This window comes from Lissotriton vulgaris, chromosome 2_1 (assembly GCF_964263255.1).
Source record: "Lissotriton vulgaris chromosome 2_1, aLisVul1.2, whole genome shotgun sequence".
Lineage (NCBI taxonomy): Eukaryota > Metazoa > Chordata > Amphibia > Caudata > Salamandridae > Lissotriton > Lissotriton vulgaris.
In genome coordinates, this window is record NC_141687.1 from 1,528,144,695 (window position 1) to 1,528,162,049 (window position 17,355).

At 40.4% G+C, this 17,355-nt stretch overlaps 1 protein-coding gene across 3 annotated transcripts in view; it reads right to left on the bottom strand.

Moving 5' to 3' along the window:
- Positions 1–1,264: 1,264 nt before the first annotated feature.
- ZBTB16 (zinc finger and BTB domain containing 16) overlaps positions 1,265–17,355 on the bottom strand; it is a 334,219-nt gene continuing 318,128 nt past the window's right edge. For 2 of the 3 annotated variants that reach the window (XM_086957389.1, XM_086957388.1), the window contains exons 6-7: positions 10,085–10,252; positions 1,265–8,287 (exon numbers count right to left, since the gene is read on the bottom strand). In XM_086957389.1, coding sequence (XP_086813515.1) covers positions 8,058–8,287; positions 10,085–10,252 — 398 coding nt within the window. In that variant the 3' untranslated portion in view covers positions 1,265–8,057. The remainder of the gene's footprint in view (positions 8,288–10,084; positions 10,253–17,355) is intronic. The other variant, XM_086957387.1, reaches the window with a different exon arrangement.

A 17,355-nucleotide genomic window follows, 5' to 3' on the forward strand; every position in this document is an offset into this window, starting at 1 on the left:
ATCTGTGACTGGGGTGAGTGTTTGAAAAGTTTCAGCACTCTGGTCCATCATCTCCTTGTGTTTGCGCTAAACTGTATTTATTCTCTGAGTATCGAGGCCTCGCTCGGTACCAACAGGAACGCTTACAGCTGGTTATGCGCTTGGCTCTTTGCTAAGGGAATACTGAATAATTCCCTTGAAGAGGCCTCTCTAACAAGATTGACAGAGAGAGAGATTGGTATATGGGCAGTCAGCAGACGTGATAACTTAAAGGAAACTTGTGATACGTACCACCTTGAGGCATCTCGTTGGTCTCCCATACATGAGAGCAAAATACTTCAGTTTTGATGTAAAGCACTCTAGTTTGAAAACAGGATCACTGTGCCAGACAGGTAGATATGGAATGGACTTCGCTCCAGTGTTTATGTGCAATAACAAATGTGCGAACTACACTTTGTCTAGAAGAAACCTTACAAGTATGTAATGTTTGAATTGCGACATATCTTTTGAACGAATTACGGGGATAGTAAAAGAAAGAAATCACTCAATTGTTTAGATGATTCCAACTTTAACGAATTTTTGGAAACTACAGTGATTATAGAATGGTTCCCAATGAAACAGGTATGACTATGAATCTCAACGTTGGCTAACGTGCAACAGATGTGATGACTTTTTTTTACAGATCATTACCTCTTCACAAGCCAGATAACAGACTGTAGATTCCATATATGATTATGTTTAAAAAGAACATGTCAAAAAGTAGACAAATTTATTGGTACAAAATTTTGTGCAAGAAAAAAGTACATTTTTTGTTCCCATATTGAAACTAAAGACAAAACGAGCACTCGTATTGACGTCAGCTTTTTTAAATTCACCGGTTGTCATGTAGTTTTGTTTTGGTCCAAAACTCATGAAACCGCATAGTGACAGGATGTCCAACCTAGGTCGCAGAGTGTAGGATCTTTACTAGATATTTAGGATAGCCTCGTAAAATAAACTTACAATTAATGAAGCTAAATTAAAGTAATTTAAGTAATCAGTTACAATCTTGAAAATATGTCGCAGATGTACGTCGGATAACTCAGTCACTGTGAATACTATTTAAAAGGAATTCTTCGAACTGATCCCCTTACTCCAAACCGGTTTTGTATTTGAAGCTGGGGGAAATGGCAAGCGACAACGTATTTTCTTAACCTGTAGGAGAGGATATTCACTGCAGAATTACATTTCAATGGTCATATAAACAATTTCACACAGAGCAAAAATCAGCAAAAAACACAACCAATAGACAACGGAATTATCTTTATTATTTTTCTAACTGCAGATTCAAGGTATACAACTGAACATTGCTATTTTTCTTATGAGACTTATAAATAAAAATACAAAAAATGCTCACTACAAAAAAATCTACTGTTAGTAGGATGTAAAAAATATTCTCTTTGCTATAGAAGGCACAAACTTCACTTAGTGACACATGGAGAGAAAAAAACCTGCAGCATTATTCTTTTTTCTTTTTTTTCTCTGTCAGAAAAACACTGAAATTACAAAGAAATGCATCAGAGCCTACACAGAACAGAGAAGGATATGCGGAGAGGCATAACTAGGACGTCACAAAACCTGGCATCTGTACTATGACGCATAAGACTTAGCAAGCGGAAAAGGCAGGTGCTACAAGTGGAGGTAAAAGAAAGGTCAAATGAAGGAAAGAGATCAGACCAGGAAATAAAAACTAAAAGTAGAAAAAATGTTTGTACAAAAGGAAAACAAGCATTACAATTGACAAAAAAAATATTGGGCACCGTCTAAAATTAGGCTAAGAAGAGGTGCTGAGGTAGACATAACAGGAACATCCATAAATTTACAACACTTTTCTTTAATACAGAGCAATCAGACTGGCACTTGTGCTGTCACGACATAAGACGAGCAAATGAAAAAAATAAACTACTTTGCTTGGTCCAGCAGGGAAGTTGGTCCTCAGTGCTAAAATATACATATATATGGACATGATGTCATGGCACTTCACCATGGCGTGTTAGCCTCCAAAAGAGCACATGCAGAACACGAAGTGGAAAATACGAGGACACACACACATCGAAAACAGGTTGGTACTCCCTTATGGGCTAGGGATGTCAAAGGCAAGAGGTGAAGACCGACTGATTGCGACAAATTGACACAGATAGAATGCTTTGTCAGTTGGAGCCATTGGGCTTTAACTCTTTGGAGTATTCTGAAGGGTTAAATGATTTTACGGCTGCATGGTGTGGGACTTCGACATTGGGAGTCCAGATTAGCAAGGGTGGGTATTCTGCAGTGAGCATTTGGAACTCCTCCTCCCTTAGGGAGGAATGAGGTGCACACCCTAGAGAGATTTTCAATTCCTTATGTGGGAATTAGTAATGAATCAAATAGTAACAATAGGTAACACGTCACTGTGGAGATAGAATGAAACTATCCCAAGCAGCAAGGTGTTAATCCACATAAGTAATATTTAATTTTAGAGACGTTGTGCATTCCTGGCAGTGAAACTGCAGTAAAAAACAACAAAAAAACACTTTGACGAGTCAGAAGTTGGCCTTTCAATAATGGTCACCGGCTCATCAGAATGTCACAAATGCACCTTTGAACCTCTGAAGACATCCCTCGCAGGGAGTACCAAATGTAGTCTATTGACTGCCAGGTAACGTGAAAAACTGCAGCATTTTATCAGCATTTTATTTTTTTTATTGTGGACAACTGTTCAAGCACAACAGTTAAAGAAGCCGATCTGTGGCATTCTGGGAAGGATGGTGTTAAATGTGGGCAGGTCTTTGTGTAGGACTACACTCTCCCCTTCTCAAGCTGTTGCAGGCACAATGTAAGAGGAAAATATATAAGAAATATCCTGCTGAGGGTCACCGTCCCCTATTCTCTTCCCTGGGCATACCTCTCTGTAGAGGAAAGTGTCAATCTTAGATTTGTCACGGTGGCTTGCAAAATTTTTGATGCCTGGATGCTTCAGTACTGCTCAGGGATTATCATGCATGATAATGCATTAACTTTCACTTTTTGATTGCACTCTTTAGTGGAGTGGAGAATGAGGACAGAATGTTGGCAGCCAATGTCTAGGGACCATGAAGACAGCAAACTAGGCTCACAGTCCAAAAGTTGTTACCACCCGAGTGTGAACAAAAAAGTCAAAATGAAAATTTGGCGGAAAGATTCTTTTTAGAACTTAGGATTGGTTCCATTTCCATGATGACTATGCTATAACATTGTGGAATGTTTCCATAGATGGAACAACAGGTAGGGGTTTTGCAACTGCCTCCAAATGGATTCTAAAGATTTCTAAATTCTATGCTAAAGTGTTTCTAGTCACCGATCAAAGGGGGCGTGGGGGTGCACCGAACTAGAATTGTAGACTGGCACACAGGTTGAACAGCTATACATGGACAAAAATATGATAAATCATGTTGGTGTCACACTAGTAATATGTCAGTAAATATACTATATAAACAAATCCTGGAAGAAAAAGAATTTGCTGGTGGTTACCACACTAGGATGAAATGGCAGGGAACGTGCCAAAGATCAGCCTGTATGAGGCGGTGTCAGAGCTATGTGATGTCAACCTTTCAATGACTACGAAAATAAAGCTACAGGAACCAACAATATTGTGTTCAATATCTTATTTTGCACAAAATTGCAAAGCAATCTCTAGCGTTAAATGGTGAATGAAAAAGTGGTAAACTAACCTTTAGGTTGATGGTTAAGGAATAAAATTGACCGAATAATAGGGCAGTCATGAGCTGCCTGTTCCTGGTTTTGTAGCCTGGAAACTAAAGAGACCACAACTCTTAAGTGCTTTCCAGGGGAAGCATCTCTGTTTATGGAGACAACAGTAGTGGGTCTTCTGTTATAATCCTCCTGGGTGAACAACCACAGATTTCTCACAACACTGATTGTTGGGAGACTGTGACACTTGCTGAAGGAAAAGTGATAGACTTCTTAAGTGGCTCAAGTCTAAGCATCAGTATAGCGTGGTTCCTTGTACTAATGCCTTTTAAATCGGCAAAGGAGCATTAGCACGGAGACAATAAGCCCTGGTCTAGTAAATGAGATGAGCTAGACCCAGAAACTACAGGTGAAAAGGGGACTGCCATTCCTGACGGACAAGGCAGAAGAATTCTTGTGTATCAACAAATCACAACTTTTCAGGACTGTGCTATGGCAATAAAAGAATGGGGATTTGAGATTGCTTGCTAGTTCAAATGGTACACCTAGAAGGAAGATGGAGGCCTGCTATCTTTCTAGGCACAGGCAGGAGAAATAATAACTGTAAAGGATTGCAAACCCCAATTGCACATGAATAACGATGCCTGAACGTCAACAACTGGAAAAACATATCTGTTTAACCAGAGAAATAGAGTGAATCTCTGAATGAAATTTGCAATTGTTTTAACACCATCCATCCACTGGAACGTCGGAAATCAACAATACTGCATGTTTTTTTTTCTCAATACACAGTCGCACGGACATAAAGCATACATACACACACACACGCAATATCTTTGTTCACATTACAAAAGGAAAGGCGAGAACAAGTACAGGGACTAACAAGTATTACAAAAATATCACAATTTGCATCTATCTTTCCAACCTCCGCAGACCATTTTTTTTCCATTTTATATCCTTTTCCCAGCTGGGGTGGGATGGCGCAGCTCTGGTGGGAGGAGTATTCGAGGGGAGCGGTGCTTGCAGATCCTGCATTCAGGAAACCAACAGTGTTTTTAGTTTTGCTGAAGTCTTTCTTTGCTTTCTTTTGACATAGGCGCTTTTTTTCTCCAGGTGTTTGTGGCCCTTTCCACGTCTGGTGCTCACCTTGCAAAGGTATACCCTGAACTTTTTTGCTTTGTCTCACATGCTCAATTTTAACCTTGTACCTGACCCCACGTAAGAGAAATAACCTACCATTAAACGGGAAGATAGGTCCTTAATCAACTGCTGTATTTGAAGCATTTATTCTCAGTTTTAAGGCCTTCAATTGTCCGATTGCAGTTAAGAATAGGCGGGATACAGCAGCAAGGTGTGGCCCTTCACCTTTACATCCCTACCCTCTCAGCAAATACACCCCAGTTTTCCCTTTATTCCTATCTACAAATGTAACATAGCTAAATCTCAATAACAAAATCTGTAATGTACATCAGAAAGTAAAATATGAGATGAAAACTGGAACATCACTTGGCAAACTCAAAATACTGCAAATGTGCTTTTATAACTGAAACATAAAAACATAAGAGGTAGCTTTTGAACAATAAAGACTCATACCCGCCTGGGCAGGTCTTAAAGAAAACACAGATTTTGGTAATGGCGAAGCAAACCCAATGAAAAAAAAATAATAAAATAATCGCAAAAGATAAAATACTTTAAATTGATTTCTTTGCCGTGGCACTTAGCACTTTTTTCTTTTCTTTTTATGTTTTTTAAACAGCCTTAGATTCTAAACTACACACCACTGCTTTTCGGCATTGCAAGCCTTCAAAGAAAAAAGCTTAACAAATAAAAATAAAAAAGCAAACAAACGCTCATGAGGTCACCCAAAAAAATCAAAAACGAAAATGAGGTAATTCAAGTGTACAATGTGCTGAACGTGAAACAAAAAGACATGATTTTGTCCTTCATAAAGGAGAGTGCTGGGCAACAAAACACATTGGATGGAAAACGGTGACGACTTTTGAGAGAGATTTCCCACGTTTGATTTGTGTCTCCAGTAAAAGAAGTAGGTTCAAAAATTGTAAAGTATGGCTTTAAAAATCTGGGAACTTGTGGACTACCATTATACAGTTTGAATTTTATGATCGCACTTTGGGGCTTTTTTCCTGTGCCTTTACATCTAATGGATGAAAGAGGTAATTGGAAAATGCCCCAGTGAATCATGAAATTTGACACAATCAAATAACACTAGCATCTTTTAAATCTCATGTCTTTTTGATATTGGGGAGCAAGTGCCCTGAAACTAGCCCCCCCCCCCCTGCAACCAGGTGCTGATTTTACTATGAACACACATAGCAAATATTGTGCTTTGAGCAGCCAATCACAGCGAAGCATAGTGGCACACTGGAAAGGTTGCCTGGTTACAGGAGTTTAGATTCACCTTGGAGCAATTTTAAACACCCATGAAACATTTCAGGTGGTTCGGATAACTCCGGTTTAGTTAAATTTACTGAAAAAAATATCTGTAAATTAGATAAAGAACTTTTTTCTTATAAGATATTTCTATGGTTTGATAATGAGTTGATGCTATTAAAAGGCCACCGGAAATGAGAAGGTGTGTGTCATACCTTAATAAACCTAAAATGTCACATAAGGTGACAACCCAATAGAAAGGTCTGAAGAGCTTAAGGATAAACACATAGGAATGGTTAGTGGTTACCACTTGGGGAAGGCAATGGTTACTGGCATTAACTGAATGGAACTTAAGGTTTGAAGAAAGATATGGGTGAAAGGCTATCACTTCGGTTACAAATAGGTAATCATTCTTAGACCTTCTTTTAGTAACTTTAAATGTAGTTACCATGCCAACAGTCTGCTTGCTGCAAATAGTGATTGCCTTTGAAAGTCAGATCCCATATGGAGTCCTAATCAATGAAAACCTTTAGGTTTACTATTTGGGATGCAATAACAGACTATGTTCATTTATTCAATTAAGTGCTTCCCACTCTCATTGCCTGTTCCAGCCCTATCCGACCAACCCTGCACGTCCTCTATCTGTTGGCATGTCTATAGTTATCTAGGTCAATACAAGCTTAAGCCAACCTTCTCTGGCTGAAAGGGATTCATTTACTACAATCCCCGTCACAAGGAAAAAGCATATACTAAGCTTTTCCACAGAACAACTGGGTGTCAAAATATACATGTTTCATGAAAAGACACACAGGCTCTCTTCCAAACCACATCAACATTTTTTTGTGGTTAAACGAGATGTCAGCTACCGCATGCCTTGGTGTGCTGTCATAAATCAAAAAGTAACATACCCACACAAAAGGGGGGTTACCAATGTAGGTTTCATTTTGAAACTAATTGTAACTTGGGAAACCAAGTATTTCATTTTAATTTCTGCTTATATGGAAATGTAAGTGCAGAAGTTAACAAAGCAAGAAAAAAAAGAAAAATCAAAACAAGGTCCATCTTGGTCCTTTTCCTGGCAATCCACTGTTTTCCGTGCCTATCTTGCTGAAAATGCTGCCCCTTTTTCACAAATGGCAAACCATTGATCAACAAAAAACTAAGAACCCCATTATGTGAGACTGCCTATAATTGAGAAAGCCTATGGAACAGACTTTCCTACGCTTCAGAATGCCGCTAGACTAGATTAGCCTAGAGTTCAGAAACCATTTTGCCTGTGGTCAAGATAGCTTGTAGACTAGACTTAACCACAGTTGAAATAGACTGTAGACAAGCCCATGAAATAGTTCAAAAAACCTGTAGCCATACCTATGGTCTAGGAAATATACAGACATGACTTGCCTAGAGATCAGAAAGCCCATAGGGTAGACTCACCTACAAATTCTAAAGCAGACTGACTAAACCTCCCTAAACCTGACCACAGCTACAGTATGTAGCTTTGACTTACCTAGGGTTCAGAGAATCTCTAAAATTGTCTAATATAATATCCAGACACATACATTAGAAAATAAATTGGAGCAGTGACTTCCAAGAACTGTTTTCTCTCTCAGGGATTGGTTACATTTTGGTGCCAACAATACACTAGAGGCACTATAGAACCAATCATACAAAACAGCAAAACAGAAAATAATGTGTATTTTGTTGGTGTGAGGGGAAGTCATCAAGCAACATTTCTGCTTGTGCTAACTTCTTCAAGGGCAAAAGTCATTAACTGCCACTCAACCCCCTTCTGTTAGTGCAAATGTAACCTTGCCCTTGAAATATACATTTCTTCACCCATTCCTCCACGGATTTCTTCTCGATCACAAAAATACCTTTTCCAGCTTTCTAAAATGATCAAATGTTGGAGAACAAAACAAGGAAGGGTTAAGCAATGGGTTTTGTTTGCCCAGGACTACATGTTTGTCACTCAGTGTCCCTTACACATAGCAAAGGTAGAGATAGGTTTTCTCTATCCTCCAGTCATATGGAATATCCTCAGGCTTGTGGCCTTTCATGTGCTTCTGCATGGCTGAGAGGCTGGGGCAGTATTCCAGGCAGATAGTACATTGGTAAGGTGAGGCACCGTTGTGGGTCCGGAGATGTTTGATCATGGCAGAATAATCTCGGGACCGCTGGTGGCACAACTTGCATTCGAAGGGCTTCTCGCCTGCAAAAGAGTGACCAGAGGCATCATCTTTCAAGATCTTTTTACTTTTAAACAAAATTGCACATCAAAATGTTCATTAATGGAGAAAACATACATGGATAAAAACAAGGATCGGATCAGTTCCTTGGGACGACATACATCAACATTATATCACTCTTTCTTTTTGTGTGAGCATTCTTAATGTGGATGTTACATGTGCCCTTCCTTCAACATGCCTCTGTAGTATATATTCCTAAACTAGTTATTAAATACATGCCTCCTTCCCGCTCATTCTTTATAGGTATACTCGAAAGCACTCTTGCTCCTTGCACCAATGCATTGAAAGCGATGTTCAGGTTTTAAACATGTTGCAGGACTTAAAGTTAACATTATTAATTTGCGGTAATAAAGTCACATAATTTTGCCGCTGTAGAAGTGCGCAGTCTGGCAAAAATGTACAAAAACGTATTCTTTTTTAAGCAGCAACATGAAAATGGACATCAGAAAATGGAAGTTTTGTCTATAGATGGCCCACCTATTTAGCCAATGGGGTACTAATTGTGAGCTATAAACTAGGGTCCCATCAGTTTTGTGTTATTTGGAAACAAAGGGAGAACGAATTTATTATCCAACATTATTAGACTACAATTGGATCCAGCAAATTGTCTGTCTATTGTCAAAGAAAGAGAGCTAGAGCCAGTGGTGGGTGCTGATATTTTTCAAAGAAGCGCATAAAGTTCGATTCACGCATTCGCTCTGACTAGTACAAAATGTAAATGTTGGTGAGTGATACTGTCCACTTACCAAGTCTTTTTTGATGCCTTTAACATTATTATAATCTTATCATAATTCAGGAGACTAACAGTAAGTAGGGAAATGACTATCAGCGCAAAAGTAGGCAATATTTACAGGGCATGTATCACCCATCTTTAGAAGCTTTTAATTTTTGGTTTCTCCTCGAAAGGTTCATAAAACAAGGTGTAAGCTTTAAGAAACCGGAAATGGCACACAGTTCAATCAGTATGAAATCTTTATGTGGGTTCCATGGATGTGAGCAAACCATCATAATTCTTGAAGAATCCATAAAGTTAACAATAACAAAGATCAAAACTGATATGACATTTGGGGTTGGATGGGTTAATTGGCCATTTACAGAATCTATCAGGCGGCATAAACTAACATGCAAAATCGACTTCATGGGTTGCCAAAATGGAACCTCCAGTCACAATATAATGTGCAGGTTCTCAGAGGTGAAGAACCAATTGAGAGTGGGGAAATTAGGTCCAGGAGATAGTGATAAGTAAAGCTAGCTTCACATTCTTGACCAAGTGGAGTTGGCATGCAAGTGAGGCATGCTAAAACAACAGAGATTATGTAGCTTGAAGTAGTGAATTCTTTCAGAATCATTTACAATTATCGTATTCGTATGAGCTTAATCACAACTTCAGCCTGTCACTATTAATTAACTAACCACATGGGTGCTGGTGACGAGCTCAGCTCATCATGAGGGGCAGCGGAGTTGCACTCATGACGAGCTGAGCTCGTCACGGCCTTTGGAACGTTCGCACGCGGGGCTAATTTCCCTGCTGTGCTGAACGTTCTAAAAACGGGTGTGGCCGTGAGGAGTTCAGCTCGTCATGAGTGCAGCTCCGGTGCACCTCATGAGGAGCTGAGCTCGTCAAAAGCACGGCGCCACCGCGCGCGGCCCCTCCCCTCCCCCCCGCACAGCAGGGGGAAAACACCCTGCAGCGAAGGGGCTAATATCTAGTGAACTAGCTTACAAAAACAAACAGTATAGAGAACCAATGAAGCCTTTACCTGTATGGACCCTGTAGTGTGTTTCTAGCTGATGTTTTAAACTGAACCTTTTGCCACAGCCATTGCACTCGTAGGGTTTCTCTCCAGTGTGGATGCGTTTGTGGCCCTTCAACGTACTCTCATCCCTGAAGCAGCTGCCACAGAACTCACACTCGTAGGGGTGGTCACCTGGAAAACAAAATCATAACTGTTGGGTGAGGGTGAACCATCAATTGCACAGGTGAACTACTGCTTCAGAAACAAACAGATCAAACTTTGGAGTCCACGCTGAAAGGGGGTGTATGACGAATGAGTAGACCATACATTTAAGTCAATAATCTAGTGAAGGTTGCAAATGCTTAGCCTTGAACAATGACTGCATTAAGCAGCATGTTAACTGCATTTATAGAGGCATGCATGAATTTATAATACATGAGATTCTACAATCACTGTATAAATGCAAATCTCTAATTTCTTCATGATCAGCACCTAGTGACATACTCAGTCGCTGATTATAAAAAGACTTCAGAACTCAACTATGATAAGCGATTGCAGTCGAAGTCTGACATCACAATGACTGCTGCCAGTGCCAGCATCCGAGGTGAAAGGCAGGTCAGGTTTTTGGACATCTGTTTCAAGCAACAAAAATTAAACATTCCTTTTCTTTCGGTTCTATTTTCCAAGCTTAAGGTGAACAAGCAGAAATTAAAGTATTCTTTTTTGCATTGCTTAGATGATTCTAAAAACATAAGACTCTTTCTGCATGTTTCTAAACATTATGAGTTTCTGCAGCTTTCCTTTAAAAAAAAAAACGGACTTATATTGAACTGTTTGTAATATATTTTTGCAACTATTCTATAATAGGTTTTTGCTGTGTTTAGCACTAGATGTTCAATTTTTATTCTTCATGTTTGCAAACATGCTCTCTCTTTCTGAAAGAGCTACGCTCCAAGGTTTGAAGTATGTTGTGGGAAAGGTGATACTGTGCCCATGTATTATATAGGATACTGTACCCCTTCCTTTTGTACATGATAAGGATATTGCAAGCCACCTAAGGGTTCCATAACCAACTCTGCCTTCGGCCTCCTTCTTCTATATAGTTATGGAAATCCCCAGTGACTTTTAATATCCTTATAATGTATGGCAGGGCGTACTTTATTCTTTATACCAATAGAACAGAGAAGTGGTCCTTCAGAAGCTATCAACAGTTCAACAATCATGATCATTAACTAAAAGAAAGCCTGAGCATGGTAAGACCGGGTCAAAACAAAGATGCTAACAATTGCCCCCTCAATCTGGTGCATATTCCAATTTCCAACCCCTGGCGCTGGTATGGCCTTTCTTTGTAGCATAAGAGAGGGTAAACGTATGTAAATTACATTCAATACCACCCAGGCATGAGAGGAACCCAATAGAATTGCTCCAGTTAATTCTCTCCTTCCCTCTGCTGTTTCTGTAGATATTTGCTGCAGGATCTCCTAACCCAATCATACTTTCCATCCAGAGTTCTTGATTATGAGGTTTACGAGATTTTTGTGAACATCTTTGTAGGGCTGCATATACTTTATTATGCTAAGAAGGCATTCAAGAGTCTGAAAGGAATGACGCATTACAAATCTGCAGATTTAGTAAAATGTTTGTTGTATAAACTGCTGTAACGGGTCAAAACCATTCCCTCTAGTTAACGTTTTGGCACATTTGATTGTACAAAGGAAAAAAAGAATAGCACTTAATCTTGCCTCTGTAAATTGCATACAATTTGAGTAATACCATTACACTTTTGAGAAATCTTGCATGTCATTACACTTTTGAGAAATCTTGCATGCCAAAGTTGTGGGCAAGAAATACACAAGATGACTTAGAAGAAGTACACCAAGGCTGCAGACTCTTGATAAAAAGAATCTCCGAGTCATGGATCTGATCTTATGATTTGATAGGCAATATCATATTTTTTATGGGGGGCAGAATCATGCATTCCCCCTCAGTCGTTCACTCCCTTCCTCAAGTGAGAAGAGGAGGCTTGGCTAGCGGTCTACCAACTTGGAAGCTACAAAGACTAGGCCAAAGGAGCTGACTGTCAGGACTCACTGCTCAACCTATTTCTCTTGCACAAATCTTCTGGAAACAAATAAGTCAATGGCTATGACTGTGTCTCTACACCTTGTCTGCTCATGTTTTACCTTCAGGTGCCTGACTCTCTCACCAAAGAAGATCTTGAGATCTTCACTTTCTGAACAGGTGGCTTTCGAAATTCTCTCTACAAGGCCACAAAGTCACTTTCATTTGCTGTAAAAATCAATATAGCTTCTCAGTATTGGCTTTTGAGTTTGCCTTGCCCATTCTCTTTATCACCGTGTCCATCCACCCTTTCTATTTTATTCCTGCATAGTCCCATGGACCTTTGCTTCAGCGCACAGTAATTAGCATCTCTACCTCTACTCATTACTCTGGTATCCTGCTCTGCTTTAACGTTGTGTACAACATTTTGAAGTAGCTTCACACGTAAAACCTTGCTACAGCATCCATGAAACCTATATAACATAGCATGTTGTAGGCATGACAGTGCTTAATTTGAGCAGGTGCTTGCAGGTGCTCAGCACCGGCACCTATTCCTCAGCACCGGTGCTTATAGCACCAGTTAAGGACACACTCATTTGGAATGCAGCCTGATTTTCCATAGAATCACAGGATGTTGAGCCACGCTGAGACTCGAACCCAGTTCTCCAGCTCCAAAATCGGCAGCTCTAGCCATTAGGCAAAGTCCTCTCCAGAATAATAAGTGCTGGGGCTCTAGTTCGGAGGCAGTTTACACCAGCCCATTTCTCCTGTTAGCGCTGCCTCCCGAGGAGAGCCCCAGCACTTTTTATTTTACAAATTAACCACTGCATGGCACTCACCTGCATTGCATTTCCTTGCTCCATGTACCTTCAGTTTTTTAATCCCGGAGTGGACACTTTGAAGTCTATTAGGATGGCGGGTGGATCGCCACCACCCTCCCGGCGGTGGCGATCCACCCACCAAAACACCCTGCTGGACAGCCTTTTAACCCCCGCCACATTAGCAAGGTGGGAGTACTGCAGCGGACGGAAAGACCGTCCGCCGCTTTTCCGCCGATAGGCAATCATCACGATTGCCTACCAGGTGGAAAAGGGCTGCAATATGGTGGCAGTGCCTTGCAGGCACCGCCATCCATATTACGATGGTGGCGGTGTAATGCCTTTCCATGGCGGAGGCTCGGCCATGTAAAGGCATGCAGGGTTTCCTTTGGGGTCCAGTTGCAGGCCCCCAGGGGTGTGGGGGGCAGCACTTGGCGGGGTACCAATAGTACCCCCCAACATTAGCATACACAAGGTGGCAGCCACCATGTGGTGCCTGTCACGTTGTGCATGCCAGTGCACAACATGCATATATTGCATTGTGACAGGTGCTTCTTACAGCACTGCCCACCACAATGCAATATATGTGGGATGCGACCGCCAGGGTGGCAGTCACATCCTAATTGGCGGTGCGGGACCGCCGCACCACTGGCTGCCGGTCCCAGCACCACTAGGTTGGCGGGCGGACTGGAGTCTGCCTGCCATCCTAATAGACCCCTTTGTTTTTTGTCAACTCTCTCGTTCAAGTAGCTCTCTCTGCAGTATATCTTTCTAGGTCTTCATAAACTAGTCAACCTTTGGAAACATTATTATGAGAAGGGCAAGATTGTTTGGAGACTTGTCCGATGCAAACAAACAAATGATGAAAAATCTAATGTGAAAAAATATATACTGGAACACATCTTTCATTGGTTGTATGGATTATATAGTTGTGGATAATGCCTGGTTTTAAGGTAAGTTTTATTGGCGACTTTCTAACAACAAGGGCCATCTTTAAAAATAAAATCATTGATTAAAAATTATATATATATATATATATATATATATATATATATATATATATATATATATATATATATATATATATATATATATATATATATATTAATGGTTGATTGCTGGTTGGTCATCTAGAGAGTTGATTGTGACTTGCTTCCAAGTTGTTTCAACACTAGCTTGTTATATGACATATTTAACTAACCTATAAGGCCTGTATATATGATACCAAAGTGTACCAAGAGCCTGTACGCTAAATGTCACAAGTGGACCGTTGCACCCATTGTGCCATCCACTACACTGACAGTTTAAACCAGGAGTACGTGGAACTGGTGCAGTTACATAAAAACTCTGCAAGATTCCACAGAGTTCCACCAACGGATGGAAAATATGCAGTTCACACTGCTAAAGCTGCAATATAGTACTGGTAGAGTGAGCAGCAGTGAAAAATAAGCATGAACGGCACCATGTGCTGCACAAGAGCGTGCAGCCATTTGAGTTAATTTTGTTGCCGCTCGAGTAGAAAATCTACTCGAGCAGCTACAAATTCACTCAAGAGGCAGCCTTCTGACAGCGACCACTTGTGACTGTCCGTGGCCCCCTGCATTATAAAATCACAATAGGGGCACCAAATCTCACACGCCAACTTGCATTTTCTGAAGCCTTTCAGGAAAAACATTCCACCATGCGGCGATTGGCGGAGTTTGGCCAGAACTCTCATTTAACCACATGGCTGCTGGGCGTTTCCCCCCCCCTGTGCTGGAAAATGCCATTTTAGTGGCACCATGACGAGCTCAGCTCGTCATCAGCACACGACACCCGTGGGTGATGACGAGCTGAGCTCGTCATCAGCATTGAAAGGGTTAAAGAGTAACGAGGAGTAACCAAAATCCTGCCAATTCAACAGGTGAAATTAAACATTCCACCCACCACTAGTGTAAACATGAAGGCAGGCCTACCCCTCTTTATTCTGGCTGTGCAGTTTTAAACGGCAAATTCAACCTGTTAAAGTAACTCCTTTTGACAGGCCTAAACCTTCCTTTTTTAAATATTTATTATTCACCCTTGTGTAGGCCTTATTGCGTGTAAGGCAGGGTGCATGGGAATGTAAATATTTAATATTACACATGTCCTCAAAATTAAAAGGCCTCTAAAGCTATTTTTGAGTAGCAATGCCTGCTGTTTTACAGGAGAAAGCTGGGTTCCAATAATAAATAATAATAATAAATATCTCAGGAATGGGGCTAGCTAGAAAAATAGATAAGCAACTATTTTTAATATTTATTAAAAAATCCAATCTAAGTCAGATTTTTACTAAATATTTTGGAAAAAGTATGCCTCACGAATTAACTTTTCACCTATCTAAGGCCTCAAAAGGCCATCTTGCCTTTTGTTCTCCCACTGCTGCCAGCCAGTAATTAGCATTTAAAAAAGATAGGTGTGAATGGCTGTGAAAGGCCTCCCAGGAGCAAACAATAAGCTGACATGAATGTTTTGTAAGTAAGAAGTACAGGAAGCTGATGTTGAACTGTAGTTTATTTGTAGAGATAGACCCTAAGATGTCACAGGAAGAAATGGGCAGAAATGACCCCTCTGAAACTGACTGAAATGCAGGGTGGGGTTAGCTCCAATCGCAGTGGGTATCTTTGACACTACGGTGTCAAAACCTGCTTGACATATCCACTGAGTTTACAAGCTTCAAAGAAGGGAATCAGGATGCCAAAACAATTCTTGTGTAACCACTGTCTCGTTGTTGAAATCTCTACTTGTTGTTCTACCGGACTTCAGTCTTTGGGTTTATAGGCTGTGCCGTGGCATCTTCTAACAGGATTTTAGTGTTAGCTTTGGATGGTCACTAGGATTACCATAGTACACTCTCCACACACACACACCCTTTGAGCCCAAGTTTAGTGTGGCAGTAGAGTTTTACCTTCTTCAAAATGTCCAAAGTGGGTAGGGTTAGCCCAAGGAACCTTTACCCCATAGATTAGGGTGCCTCCTATGTTCATTTCACCAACCACTTCAGACCAGGTATGACTAAGGCATCTCCAGGCACTTGCTTTAAAACACTCCTGGGCCTCTAGAAGATCAGAAGGGAACTGAACCTGCTGTCTGATTCATGAGAAGAACCCTAAGGGACTGGATCTGTCCCCATTGTATACTCAGGACAAAGAAGTGAACTCCAAAGGTCATAAGGCTGACCTACAGTTAAAGCTACAAAGACACAACAAGCTACAAGAGGCCTTTTCTTGAAACTGTGCAGCTGACCAATGACAACTGAACCCTGTGGGATACTGGCGTACACTCTGTGAGTCTCTAAGTGCCTCAGAGAGATCCTGGGGACCTATGAGTGTACTCCTGCGGTTGACTAGGACTAAATGGACTAAAATCAGAAGGTAAAATCTTTGACCAGGATGAAACTGGGTCAAATTGCACCTGGCCCTGACTACCGCACCTATTGGCTATCATTAGCGCGTTGTGCATTTTGAAGCTATTTCTACTTTTAACTTTAAAAATTCATATCTCCAGTCCCCTTTAAGGAATTTTGTTTTATTCGTGACATTTTGTTTATTATGTTTTACTTTATTTTTTCAATTTGTTTTGTGATTGTTATTGTTTTGCATTTTCACTTTATAACTGTTTTAATACTGCACAAATACTTTAAATATTGCCTCTAAATTAAGCTTATCTGCCCTGTGACATAACTATCAGGGGGTTGAGTTTAGGTTTATTTAGTGACTTTAGTTCACCCTGACAAGAACTGTGATTATTATTTACTTTTTCCAACTAATAACTCAATTTCTTACAGGTCAGATTCTGAGTCCAAAGAAACAATGTAAAATCAGGCACAAATGATCTTTGTGTCAAATTTGACATTCTGAGTAGTAGGCAAATTGCTCATAGATCTATTATTTTTTTCACTCATGCTAATTTATGTAGGAATAACTGGTTCTGATTCAGAGTTATGCAGTTTGGAAAAGGGAAGATATGTGTTTTAATGTGTGTTAACACCTATACTGAATTGTATTCCTAGTTGTGAACAAGGACCTCAGAATCCAGCGGTAAACCCGGACCTCAGAATCCAGAGGTAAACCCAGACAGCAGAAAACCATAAGGTGTGGTATAGGTCTTCCATTCAAGCCATTGAGCCTCCTAATGATTACAAATAGGACGAAGTGAGTGCCTTAGGGGATTCACTGTCGAGGAAAAAAGTAATGAAAGAACAGAAACTACCAATTGAAGTCCACAGAGAAAAGTCTGGCTAAAAGGACATTTAGAAGAAGAGGGATGCGTGTCTGCTGATTTTTCCCCTTATCTACCTGGCTTTTGCTTCTCTTACTTCAACTATTACATATTTATCATCACGACTGAGCTATCTAGTTTTGGAGAAGAATACTGTTGGATTCCAAGAGGTATGAT